This window comes from Mustela nigripes, chromosome 16 (assembly GCF_022355385.1).
Source record: "Mustela nigripes isolate SB6536 chromosome 16, MUSNIG.SB6536, whole genome shotgun sequence".
Lineage (NCBI taxonomy): Eukaryota > Metazoa > Chordata > Mammalia > Carnivora > Mustelidae > Mustela > Mustela nigripes.
Window position 1 is genome coordinate 58,648,449 of NC_081572.1, and position 12,352 is coordinate 58,660,800.

A 12,352-nucleotide genomic window follows, 5' to 3' on the forward strand; every position below is an offset into this window, starting at 1 on the left:
GGACCTCCGGAGAGCCAGGAGATGGTGCTTCCCTGCGCTGGAGGGCTGAAGGGGTGTCTCGTGGTCCTGGAGTGACAACAGAGGAAGAAGCTCAGGGAGGCCCCTTTGGGAGTGGTTAAGGGCATAGCCTTGAGGGCAGGAAGAACAGGGCCGAATCCCCAGCTTGTCGTGGCCAAGGTGACCCCGTCAGGTCCTAGCACTTCTCTGGGCCTCAGGGGTCCCCGCTGGGAAATGAGAGGAGCTTGCTGTAAAGATGAAGTCATTGATTCAAGTATTTACTGAGCATCTACTCTCTGCCAAAGACAAGCGGGTGCTCCGTAGCCGCTTACTGCTGGGGGCCTGCTTGCATATCGAACAGAGCAGGCACACGCTTTCCATGCCGGCATCCGGCTCTCCAGGCCGGTGCCTCTCCGGACCAGAGGGAGGCAGACGCGGCCCAGGGACACTACCGGTCTGGTGGCAGAGCCAGAGCCAGGAAGCCAGCAGGGCAGCAAAGTGACCCGCATGATGTCGTTGGCCTCCCAGGGCTTGTTAGGGTCACACCCTTCATCAGGTTTACTTTCCTGCACTAAGAAGCTGTTACCTGGGGGCACCTGGGGGGCTCAGTTGGTTAAGCATCTGCCTTCCCTGGGTCATGATCCCAGGGTTCTGGGATTGAGTCCCACGTTGGGCTCATTGCTCCGCGGGGAGCCTGCTTCTCCCTCAACCTGCTGCTCCCCCTAAGAAGAAACTGATCTGTTGGTTGTGACGCATTGCTCGGTATTGGACATACAGGGGGCCTGGGAGGCTCAGTAGGTTAAGTGAGTGGCTTGATTTTGGCTCAGGTCGTGATCTCTGGATCTGGAGATGGAACATGTTCCATGGGGTCAGTTGGGGGTTCTCTCTGTCTCTCTCTCCCCTCACCACATTTGTACTCTCTATCTCTCTCTGAAATAAATTATAGGAAAAACTTTTTAAAGATTTTTAATTTATTTGACAGAGAGAGAGGGAACATAAGCAGGAGGAGTAGGAGAGAGAGAAGCAGACTCCCCACTGAGCAGAGAGCCCGATGTGGGACTCGATCCCAGAATCTGGGACCATGACCTGAGCCGAAGGCAGACACTTAACAACTGAGCCACCAGGTGCCCCTCAAAAATTTTTAAGATTTTATTTATTTGACACAGAGAGAGAGAGAGCACATGCAGGGGGAGCAGCATAGGGAAAGGGAGAAACAAACTCCCCACCAAGCAGGGAGTGTGATGCAGGGCTGGATCCCAGGACCCTGGGATTATGACCTGTGCCAAAGGCAGATGCTTAACCCACTAAGTCATCCAGGTGCCCCCAAATAAATAAAATATTTAAAAAATAAAAACAGGGGCACCTGGGTGGCTTGGTTGGGCACCTGCCTTCGGCTCGGGTCATGATCCCAGAGTCCGGGGATGGAGTTCCCCATCAGGCTCCCTGCTCAGAAGGAAGTCTACTTCTCCCTCTGACCTTTCCTCTCTGCTGTCTCTCTCTGTCTCTCAAATAAATAAATAAATCTTTTAAAAAATTTTAAAAACCAATAAAATAAAACATACATGCCAATACATGTAAATACTAGCATTGTAAGAACAGTTATGTTACACTACACTGTATTCTGTTAAATGCAAGAGCATTAGGTCTAAAAAATCCCAGTGTATATACCTTAATTTTAAAATACTTTAATTATGGCTTATTAATTATATAAATATTAATATGATATATAAATAATGACAATTATTAATTATATGAATACTATAATAACATTTAATTATTTAAATAATTACTGGGGCACCTGGCTGGCTCAATCAGAGGAACATGTGACTCTTGATCTCGGGGTTGTGAGTTCGAGCCCCACATTGGATATAGAGAGGAGTTCAATCAATAAACTTAAAAAAGATAAAAATAAATAAAAAATAGAGCTAAAAAATGCCAAACATCGCTTGAGCTTTTGGTGAGTCATAATCACTGACCGCAGATCACCATAGCAAATATAACAATGATGAAAAAGTTCGAAATATTGGGAGAATTAAGGAAAATGTGACACAGAAGGGAAGTGAGCAGATACTGTTGGAAAAATGGTTCCAACAGACTTGCCCAACACTGGGTTGCCCAAACCTTCCATTTGGAAAATATGCAACCAAAAAATGAGGTCTGCCGGTAAACGGTATGGTTTGTTAAGAGAGTGGAACCCACACCGGGCTGAGGAGGGTGACCTCCGAGGGCAAGTGGAGGGAAGGGGCTGACAGAATGACGTAACAGAGAATTCTTCACCTGAATTGCTGGCATTTCTTTCTTAAGCTGAGTGGTGGGTAGATGAACTTGCCTTTTATACATATGTTCATATCTTTTTATGTATCTGGACTATTTCATGATTAGGAAAAAGTTTAGCACAGGTCCTGGCTTTTGCCCATCAGTCCCTCAGCCTCGCTCCCCAGTCTGAGAATTGACCACAGGAGCAGGGAGAGATGGAGGGGAGCAGAGGTAAGAGTTTGGGAAGGCTTCCTCGAAGAGGGGTGGGCAGTGGATGACAATGGGGAGAGGGGGAATGCCGCTGCCTTGCTCCCATGCTTTGAGCCCAGCCACGCTTTCCTCTGAAGAAGCCACTTGCACACAAGAAATACCCCCCCCCCCCACCATGGGACTCCTGGGTGGCTCATTCAGTTAAGCATCTGCCTTCAGCTCAGGTCATGATCCCAGAGTCCTGGGATCAATGGGCATCAGGCACTTTGCTCATTGGGGAGCCTGCTTCTCCCTCTCCTTCTGCCTGCTGCTCCCCGTGTTGTGCTCTCTCTTTCTGACAAATAAATAAATAAAATCTTTAAAAAAAAAGAAATCCCCCCTCCCACATACAGCGGTCCCCTGGTACTAATTGGCATCCTGCTAATTAGCCTCATTGCCAGCAGTAAGTACCTCTTTCCCAAGGGGACCGTTACCTCATTAACGGTGGTGGAGGGGGATGGTGGAGACAGCAGGTGTCCCGAGCTGGGTTGGGGCTAGGAGGGCTTCTGCTTCGAACTGTCTTGTCGGTCTATCTGCAATCCCCTGAAGTCTGGCGGTCTAAACTATCCCTGCTCTCTTCATCAACTCACTCATTGATTCAGTATCTCTTTTTTTTTTTTAAAGATTTTATTTATTTGAGAGAGAGAGCGCGCACAAGCAGAGGGAGCAGCAGGCAGACGGAAGGGAGATGCAGACTCCCCGCTGAGCAGGTAGCCCAAAGCAGAACTTGATCCCAGGACCCTGGGATCATGACCTGAACCAAAGGCAGATGCTTAACCGACTGAGCCACCGAAGAGCCCCTCAGCGTCTCTATTAAACACTGCCTATTAAGCAGGCATAAGCAAATGTATTGAGGACCTAGTGTATGCCAAGTGCTATACATATCTAATTTTATCCTAATCTCTTCTCTATTTCATAGATGCTAGAATTGAACCTCAGAGATTGACTTGCCCAAAGGACTAACTTCAGATTCTATTTTTTCCTGCTATCCCATGGACTTGATCTTGCATTACCATATACCCAGTGTCTGCCCAAAGGACAGACGCCTTCATTCACTTACCATGTTACTGAACCTCTAATGGGCGCCAAGACCTGTGCTGAACAAGGCTGTCATGATTCCTGCCTTTAAGGAGATGCGACAGACATTTACAATTCAAAGACTACAATGTCACCATGGGTTTAAAGCAGGCAGTTAAAACAGAAGAGTTTGAGCCTTGGCACATCAAGGAAGGCTTCACGGAGGCGGTGATTTAGATGTGTAGGGCAAAGCAAGGCGCAGGTAGAGTGGGCGTGGCCAGAATATCCAGGGAGAAAGAGCCGGTGTGCGGGCTGAAGGAGCCGGAGCTGGGTTCCAGCTGCTGTGAGTAGATTTCACTATGGGTACATGTGAGATGGGATGGCAGAGTGTTGAAAACAATGCAGGAAAAGCAGTCAGAATCAAAGGGTCTCCGATGCCATACTTGATTCAAATGTAGGGGCGCAGTGAAGGGTCTCAAACAGGACACTGAACAACAGATTTGAGTTTTCGAAAAATCACTGTGCACAGCGTGACAGTGGCGGAACATGACTCCTGGTTCCTCTCATTGCGTCACCCAGGCTCCAGTGAGGCTAACGGCTGGGGGTGCTGCGCGCACACTAGACTAAGGTGACCCATGCAAGATCTGGAGGGGCTAGACATGGTTCCTCCGCCTCTCGCGACCACCCCTTCCCCCACGCGCGGCTCCGGTGATCGGTCAACGAGTAACTGCTGAAACAGAGCCATTGTGCAGAGACAAAGGTGTGCGGGAGGATTCCCGTCTTGAGATCTCGGGTGCCGCCTGCAACACTCCCGACTCCAGCCAGGTAAGGGGGTAAAGGGCACCCCCGAGGCTCCCGGCGCCCCCGCCCAACTCCCACGTGGTTTCTCTAGCCAAATTCTCAGCCCCAGGCCCCTCCCTCGGCGGCTCCACCGTTGCCATGGCAATTAGGTGGGTGGACAGCCCATCCTATCTAGAGGCCACCCAGCCCTCGCGTGGGGAGTTACCATAACAACCCCCCTAGTAATAGGGGGGTTGGGCCCCGCCCCCCTGCCCCCGCAAATAGAGGTGGGTGGCTTGATTGGCAGCGGGGCACGCGAAAGAGGAAGGAAAGGGAAGGAAAAGCGTCAAAGGAGAGCGAAGAAGGAAATGGGGGAGAGAAAGGGCAAAACAGGGGAAGGGAAGGAAACGCGTGTGCGCACGCGCGCCGGCCGGTGGGCGCGCTCCGCGGCCGCCCGGCCACCGCCCACTTCTGCCTGCCAGGCTCGCGCGGTCGCTCGGCCCTCGCGCGCGCCTTCCGCGCTCGCGCTCTCTCCTGCGCCTGCGCGCAGGTGTCGGCGCCGAGGGGGAGGGGAACCCGGCGCGCCCGCGTCACGTTCCCTCGTCCACCCTCCCGGCGCGCGGCCACTCCGCGCTTGCGCAGGAGCGGCGGGAGGCTCGGGTTGCGGGCTCCGGGCGCTTGCTCCTGTCAGTCGGTGGGTCGGTCCTCTCGCCGGCCCTCCCCCTCCGCGTCCTCCGGGGGAGGCGCGGCGGAGTCCGCCCCCGGGATCCCCCGATGGGGGAGAAGCGGCGACAGCGGCAGCGGAATAACCGAGCCGGAGCTTGAGCGGCCCCGGGGCCCGGCTGCCCGCGGAGGCCATGGGCGACCCAGCCCCCGCCCGCAGCCTGGACGACATCGACCTGTCCGCCCTGCGGGTGAGCGCGCCGCCCCCAGCCTCGCCCCGGTTCCTAGGCCCCCCGCCCCCGCCGCCGGGGAGCGCCGCGGCCGCCCGCCTCACGTGCCCCCCGGGCGCCCCTCCGCCGGCCCCGGCGCCCCCAGCCCCTCGCCCTGGCGCCCGCCGCTGCGGGGGCCCCCTCCCTCGGCCCCCCTTCTCCGTGCACGCGCTGCAGATTCCGGGAGCCGGGTCGGTCCCCGCCCTGTGCTGCCCCGCCCCCACACTCCCCGGCCACCTCTGCCTGCACGCGGGCCCCGGACCCCCTTCCCCCACCCTGCTGCCCCAGCCCCGCCACCTGCAGAGTCTCGCCGCCGGCGCCCCTCCCCGGCCCCGGCCCTCCTCCGGGCCTCTTACCAGCCTTGCCCTTACTTGTGTCTCCCTCCTCCTCCTCCTCCTCCTCCTCCCCACCGGCTCTCGGCCCCTCGGGTTTTAACTTTGCCCCTACCCTGACAGCTCCCCCTGCTCGCCCACCCCTGGATGCTCCTCTCCCCTGGACGGCATTTCGACCCTCCCCTTGCACCCGGCGCCTGCTGCGGTCGCCCTGGTCCCGGGGCTCAGCTCTCCGCGCGCCTCCTCTTGCGTTTCGGCGCAGCCGTCCAGAACCAGGCATTTCCGGTCTCAGGGTCCCCACCGCTCGCACGGCCCCCTCGGCAGCGCTGCGGGGCGGGGGCGGGGGCGGGGGCGGGGGGCTGGTCGGCGTGCGAGGCCCGGGCACGACCGCCGGGAGGACGTTTGTGTGTATGGACTCGCCGGGACACACGCTGCCGGCGGTCTGGGGAGCCTGGGAGAACAGCGGGGGTGGGGTGGGGGGAGGTGATGGAGGTCTCTCGGGGGAGGGGCCCATCAGGAAAGGGGGTCGGAGGAAACAACCACGGCAGGGATTTCTTGGAAACACCTATTTATTGTCCCTCCCGGGGCACGTGCCGCCCCCATTTAGGAGCTCTCAGCAGAGTGCCGCTTGAGGAGCAGCGTAGGACTTCAAGGTGAACCCTCCAGGGACTGTCCGCCCAGGTGCTGTGTTCTTGCTGTGTCCCTGGGGCTTCCGCCACAGGCCAGGGTGTGGGGGGCAGCAGGATTCCCCCGATGCTCCTCGCTTGGTCGGCTTCTCCGGAGGCCCCTGTTTCATCCGTTTGGCTTTGGAGTCAACCAGGGAACGTGGCCAGTAGTGGGAAAAGGCGGTCAGCCACACCGGTGCCCCGGATACGCCTGGAGGGGGAGAGGGGAATTGAGGAGAACAGAGTCATGTCGTTAATTGGGTTTCTCTAGGTGACACAGTTTTTCTTGACATTCAGAGCATAATTTGTTTGGTGCTGTGTTGGGCCAGGAGACCTGGCTTGCTGGAGACAAGGTGATAAGTTGATAAATTGCTGGGAGGGAGATGCAGCGTTAAATTTCATTGTGTGTGTGTGTGTGTGTGTGTGTTGGTGGGCAGAGGGTCTGGTGGGGTATAATATGATGGAATTTCTGGCTCCTCTTAATGTGCTCTGCTCCTATTAGAATCCTTATCTTCCCTTAACACCTTGGTAGTTGATTAACCCTGGTCACGGGTCCCTGTGGCTGTGGGGGTTGATGCACAATAAAACGGGAGGGTGCAAACCGTGACCTTCGGTTGAAATCATGTGGAGCTCTGCTCCAGCTTCTCCTTTCCTTGAATCCTCCACTCTCTCGCCTGGACTCCCCAGCCTGGGATTTCCAGCAATTCTGCAAACACCCTCTGACCTTGGCTGTGGTATTTCCTTTCTGGACTCCTGTGCTAGAAGCAGAAGCCTCCTTCTCCTCTCCCTCCCATCAGAAGCGCCTCAGACCTGCTCCCAGGGCATCTGTCTTTCCTGCCCCCTGCTTCTCAAGGAAACACTCCACGTCCCCCCTCCCTGTCCTCTCACCCCTCCACCACCCAGCGACTGCAGGTTAGGATGGAGGGCTATGCTTTCTTTGAAATGGGGCTAGGTAGGGTCTCCTTTCTCCTTGCTGCTGACTTTTTCTCAGTGCCTGTCCCCTCTGCTCCACCTCCAGAGCCCTGTGGCCCTGGGGAGTGGCGGCTCACTCATCTTCCTGTTCTGCGCCTGTCTGTTCTCCACTGGGAACCGACAGCCAGGAGAAAGAGTAGCAAAGCCTGTTTCCCTCTCCTATGGCATCTTGTGTTGGGGGCCTGGGGGGCTGGGAGGGACAAGAGTGGGACGTGTTCACTTACTAGCTGGCCTTGCAGAGCCCACATCGTCTTTCTCCTCGTTTCAGAGGAAGGCTCGGTTTTCAGCTGGTGATGAGAGTAATAGTCCCATAGGGGGCCAGACTGAATGGCACTCAGCTCTCGCCCTGCATGGAAAGGCCTATGGGCCTGCCACTTTGTGAGCCCCGGGCGCACTTGAACTCCGAGGCTCCATTTCTCTCCCAGCCCAGGAGCGCGGGGCTGCGTACTCCTGAGTTCATGTCCCAGCTTTCTCGCTCTCGATCGAACCTTGTCAGAGTCTGGGGAGAGCCCTTCCCCCCAGCTCCATGGGGCGAGAGTCACGGTGTGGGTCTTAGAGAGCCCTGCACCTCCCTGTCCTGCATGGGGCACACGCGACCGTGTGCTGCTCCTGTCACCAGACCGCAGTCAGAGACGCCGTCCAGCGCAGCAGCCTCTGATGCAGCCCCAGTCCCCCTGCCACGTTTCTCCAGAAGTTTTCTCTAGCATCCCTCCGGCTGCTTTCTTCTGCTTCGTCGTGTTCACCACCGGTGGATAGATACCCTTGTTTCTATCCACCTCGATGGGAACGTGAGGTCAGCGGGAGCCAGGATTTGGACCGTTTGGCTCGTTTTTGCCTGCCACTGTCCATCAGTGTTTCGGACGTGACACGGGCTCAGTGTTCGTTGAACAGATGCGTGTGATGACACGGGAACGCTCTCTGCATGGTGCCTGCTCAGAAAGCGTCCAGTCAATGTGTGGTTCCACGTCCTCCTGCTCCTCTTGTATGAACCCACGATTGAAAATATCTCTTCTGACTTGTGTGTGGAATCAGATCTTGTCTGGTGGTAAACGGAGTTCTGGAAGCCTCCATCTGCCTATAACGTCCTTGAAGTAAACTGAGGACCATCCAAGAGAAAACGTGGGCCTCTTCTATCAGACCTCCCTGTGTCGAAGCTCGGTGATGTTCCAGAACAGTCTTCCGACTGTGGCTCTTGGCTTCCTGCAAAGGAGGCGCATCCGTAAACCCGACGGGACGAGGAGGGAGCAGACCCCAGGCTGACCTCTTTCCCTGTGCGTCGCTCTTCCTGGTTGACCCACTTCATAAATCAAACAGCTTCTCTCCGCCGTCTGGGCAGCTCGAAGTTTCAGGCTGCAGTGTCCTTGAAACCGTGGAGCCGTGCTCAGGGTCACGGTGTTGAGATCCCGTCGCGGCGCCCAGTCAGGAGGGACTTTTGCTGGGTCGTCGTGCAGACAGGATGGCCCTTTCCTAATGATTTTGTGTTCTTGTGTCTATTCTTTGGAGAAGGCTCTTGCCGTCCCTGGAGCCCGCAGGAGACTGTGGGGCCAGCACCGCTGGGAGGGCCGGCAGCTCCAGGCCGCTCACCGTGCAGCTGCGGATGGCACCTGCTTCGGGTAGGCCGTGGGAAGCCTGACCTTCAGCAGAAGGAGGGGTGTCCAGGAGTGACCCCCCGAGAACTATGGGGGGCAGAGTTGGGGGCAGTGAGGTGCAGGGCTGCTTGGGCAGAATGATGGAAAGAAGGGGACAGGGAACCTGGCAAAGCCAGCTGTTCACCCATCCGCCCTGCACAGGGGATCCCCCAGCTCTCCACTGTCCGAAGGAGCAGATTGCCCTGGTCCCCAGAGGTGGGCGGATGGGGACGGTGTGTGGAAAAGCAAGCTTTCGGCAGTGAAGACAGCAGGAAGATGGGTCTGCAGGGGAGCTGGCCGAACGTCCACATGGAACATTCCACAGCGTTCCGTGTGGAACGCTGATGTCAGAGCCGGCCGTGGGACCCTGCGAACACTTGGCCGTGTGGAACACTGACGGCAGAGCCGGCCCCCGCTCCTTCGATTGGGGACTCAGTGCCTCACATGGGGCAGCTGCCTGCTTGGATGTGGAGTGTCCTCCCCTGTCATTTTGGGGACAAGATGGCAGGAAGTACGCAGCCACTCTTCACAAGCATGTGCCCAGGCCTGGGTCTGTAAGTAAGGAATGCGGAGGTCCCATCAGCACCCAGCGCGGGCAGGTTCTGGGTGCTGTGGGGAGGGTGTCTCATCGGGCTGGGTGCTGCGCCGAGCTGTGGTGTCGAGCCCCGGCACAGCTGCCTGGACGTGCGTGTGCAAGCCCAGGCTGCCCCCTGCCTTCATGCCTGCCTTCTGTTTGTTTGTTTTTTGTTTTTAAGATTTATTTAGATATTTTAGAGAGATTGGGGAGCAGAGGGGGAGGAGCAGGGAGTCCGCCCTGGGGCTCCATCCCACCGCTCATGCCGCCATGACCTCAGCCAGAACTGAAAGTCGGATCTTAGTCGACGGGGCCACCTGGGTGCCCCGCCAGGCTCCCTCTTTCTTAACTGTTGCTGAGCTCCTCAACACCCTGGCATCCTTGAGGTTGGGAAGTTTTTATTCAATCCGATTCCTATGAATTATACCGATTTCTGTTGTCCTGTCTTCAGTCATCTTGAAATCTGGTGCCCGGTCCTTTCTCCTCCTTGAGCGCCCACTTCACACCCCCAACTCCCTCCGTCTTTCCTAGGTGGCAGAAGTAGAACAAAAAGTAGTCAGGTTCATAAGTCTCCTTTCACAGCGTTTCCTGAATGCCTCCAGAACAGCCTTACTCGGTCGCAGAAGTGGGCCCTGGCCACCCCCTCGCCCATTCTCTTCCTCTCCTGTTCTCCCTGCCATTGTCCTCCTCGCCAGCCCGGGATTCTCCCCTCCACAGGAGGCTCCTCGAGAGGCCAACTGAGACTTTTCGTTCTTTCTAAGGGTAGGGAATGGTCCACGGAGGAGAGAGGAAAGGGGTGGGATCGCAGTGACCCAGGGGGCCACAGGGGTTTTCAGTCCAGCCGCTGACAGCCTGAGGACGTGCTTGTTAACTGTGGCTAGGCTTCCTGTTGAGTTGCAGAAAGATCTGGAACTAGGCACAGAGGGCACACTGATGAGCAAGATAGACTGGGTTTTCTTGCAGGCTAGGCATGGGGGGAGACATTAACAAAATACTCGGACATGCATGTGTATGGTTACATGTCCGATTGCTGCCCGTGGAAAAGACTGCGGCGGAAGACCAGTACCCACGAGCGCCTGTAGCAAGAACCACTCGGCTTTTCACAAGACGAAAGTATTTGGTTGGTCAACGAGAGAAGCAGATTGCATGTCCAGAGACCGAGCTGGCGTTGGCACAGAGAGACCAGATAGAGGAGGACCAGTGGGAGTTCAGTGATGGCCATCAGTTCAGTGATGGCCAGAATCGGGAGACCCTGGAATGAGGCCATGCTTGGGGCAGAGCATTTACTCAACAACCGAGTGCCCCGGCCTGAGGCTGGGTTGGGAACTCCAGGCTTAATGTCCAAAAGGATTTCTTCGGAACCTTCCTGTGGGAGGAGTTAAGGAGTTTGTGAGGGGTAAAGGAGTGTACGTGGGAAGGGCGCATGACCCAGGCGGCCCTCCTGTGTGCTTATTGGGGGTCAGCGTGAACCGGGCTGCAGAGGGTGGGGGAGTGTGCTCGATTCTGGAGCAGGGGCGTGAGGGACAAGGGTTATCACTAGGCGGGTTATCTCGGGTTTGTGATAAAGGCGTGTGCGCCCAAGGCACAGGGCAGGTTGTGTTTGTTCGTGCGTGTACACAGTGAAATGATTACTACCATCCGGCTCATTCACATTCCCATCTGCTCACACGGGCACCTGCGCGGGGGTGGGGGTGTCACCGGTGGCCGTGAGCCTGAGCGCCGGCTGGGCTGTGAGGTCGGCACGTCTCCCAGGAATAAGCACAGGCCGGCCCAGCCCTGGGCCTGGCTCCTGCTCTCACATCTGTGGGCGGTGGGATTCCTCCCACAGCTTTGGGAGATGCTGTGTAGAAGTGGACGGGAGTCTCCATTCTCACTGTGTGCAAGTAGAGGGTGAGTGCAGGGGTACTGTTCCTGGTTTCGCACGTTTGGAATGAAGTAGGGCTGGGGAAGCCACAGTCTTGGCCTTCTTGAAGGAGACAGAGGCCAGGAGAATGAATCTGTGTGTCGGGAGGGGGGCAGTAGGGAGACTGGATGGTGGCACAGCCTGTGGAAGGAGCCGTAGTGGCCAGAGAGGGATGAATGGAGGATGGCAAGGAGGGGACTCTGCCCAGGAAACACGGGGTAGCTGGTGAGGAAGGAGATCAGAAGGCCTTGGACAGCAGAGGTGGTTAGACCTTGGACTCAGCTAGGAAGTGAGTGTCCCCACAGCAGGACAGTCTTCAGGGCCCATCCTGAAGCCCCGGCATCCCGGAGCCCCCTGCACCTGGAGCCCCCTGCACCCCAGCACCCAGAGTCCCTGGCACCCAGAGCCCCCCACACCTGGAGTCTGGGCTGCAGGGAAGCCACTCTGTCCCCTGGCCTGTGGGACGAGAAGGCCTCCTGGGAGCAGGCCTGCCTGGGGCTGGTCTTCTGGGAGAGACTGGGCGTCCTTGCGCCCTCCTCCAGTGGGAACTGTTGGAGGCGAGGACTGGGGGGTGCTTGTGCTGCTGAGCTGCTCCCGGAAGCAGCGGTCTGGAGGACTTGTCTCTGAACGACGAGCTGTGTGGCACAGACGGAGGACCTGCAGGGCCGCAGTTCAAGAAGACCACCTCCTTCAGGCCACCGGAGTTTCTCCTTCCTCCCAGAAGCCTCTCCTGACGGTGCTGGCCCTCACAGGTCACCTCCTCCTGTATTCGGCATTTGGATACTTCCCTCCTTGCACAGAATGTTTATGGTTTTGTCTGTTCCAGCGCTTCCTCAGGGATTGGGACCGCGACCATGACCCTTCCTCCCTGCTGACCCCTCGTAGAGCACATAGGGCTCCCGGAAGCACTCACTTCGCAGGAGATGTGGCTTTGAGCCTTGCTGTGGCCTGTCCTCTCCCGCTAGATGGGACCTACGGGCAGTGAAGCATGGCCCGCATGTCCTGTGCAGTTCCCTTATGCGGGGGGTCCCTTACGCAGTGGGTTCC

General features: G+C 57.1%; 1 protein-coding gene across 10 annotated transcripts in view; it reads left to right on the forward strand.

Moving 5' to 3' along the window:
- The first annotated feature begins 4,917 nt into the window (after positions 1-4,917).
- The window catches only part of MINK1 (misshapen like kinase 1), a 42,070-nt gene continuing 34,635 nt past the window's right edge, over positions 4,918-12,352 (forward strand). For 4 of the 10 annotated variants that reach the window (XM_059380923.1, XM_059380924.1, XM_059380928.1 and 1 more), the window contains exon 1: positions 4,920-5,213. In XM_059380923.1, the coding sequence (XP_059236906.1) occupies positions 5,157-5,213 (57 nt within the window). In that variant the 5' untranslated portion in view covers positions 4,920-5,156. Of the gene's footprint in view, positions 5,214-12,352 lie in introns of all 10 variants that reach the window. The other 6 variants (XM_059380926.1, XM_059380927.1, XM_059380931.1 and 3 more) reach the window with 4 other exon arrangements.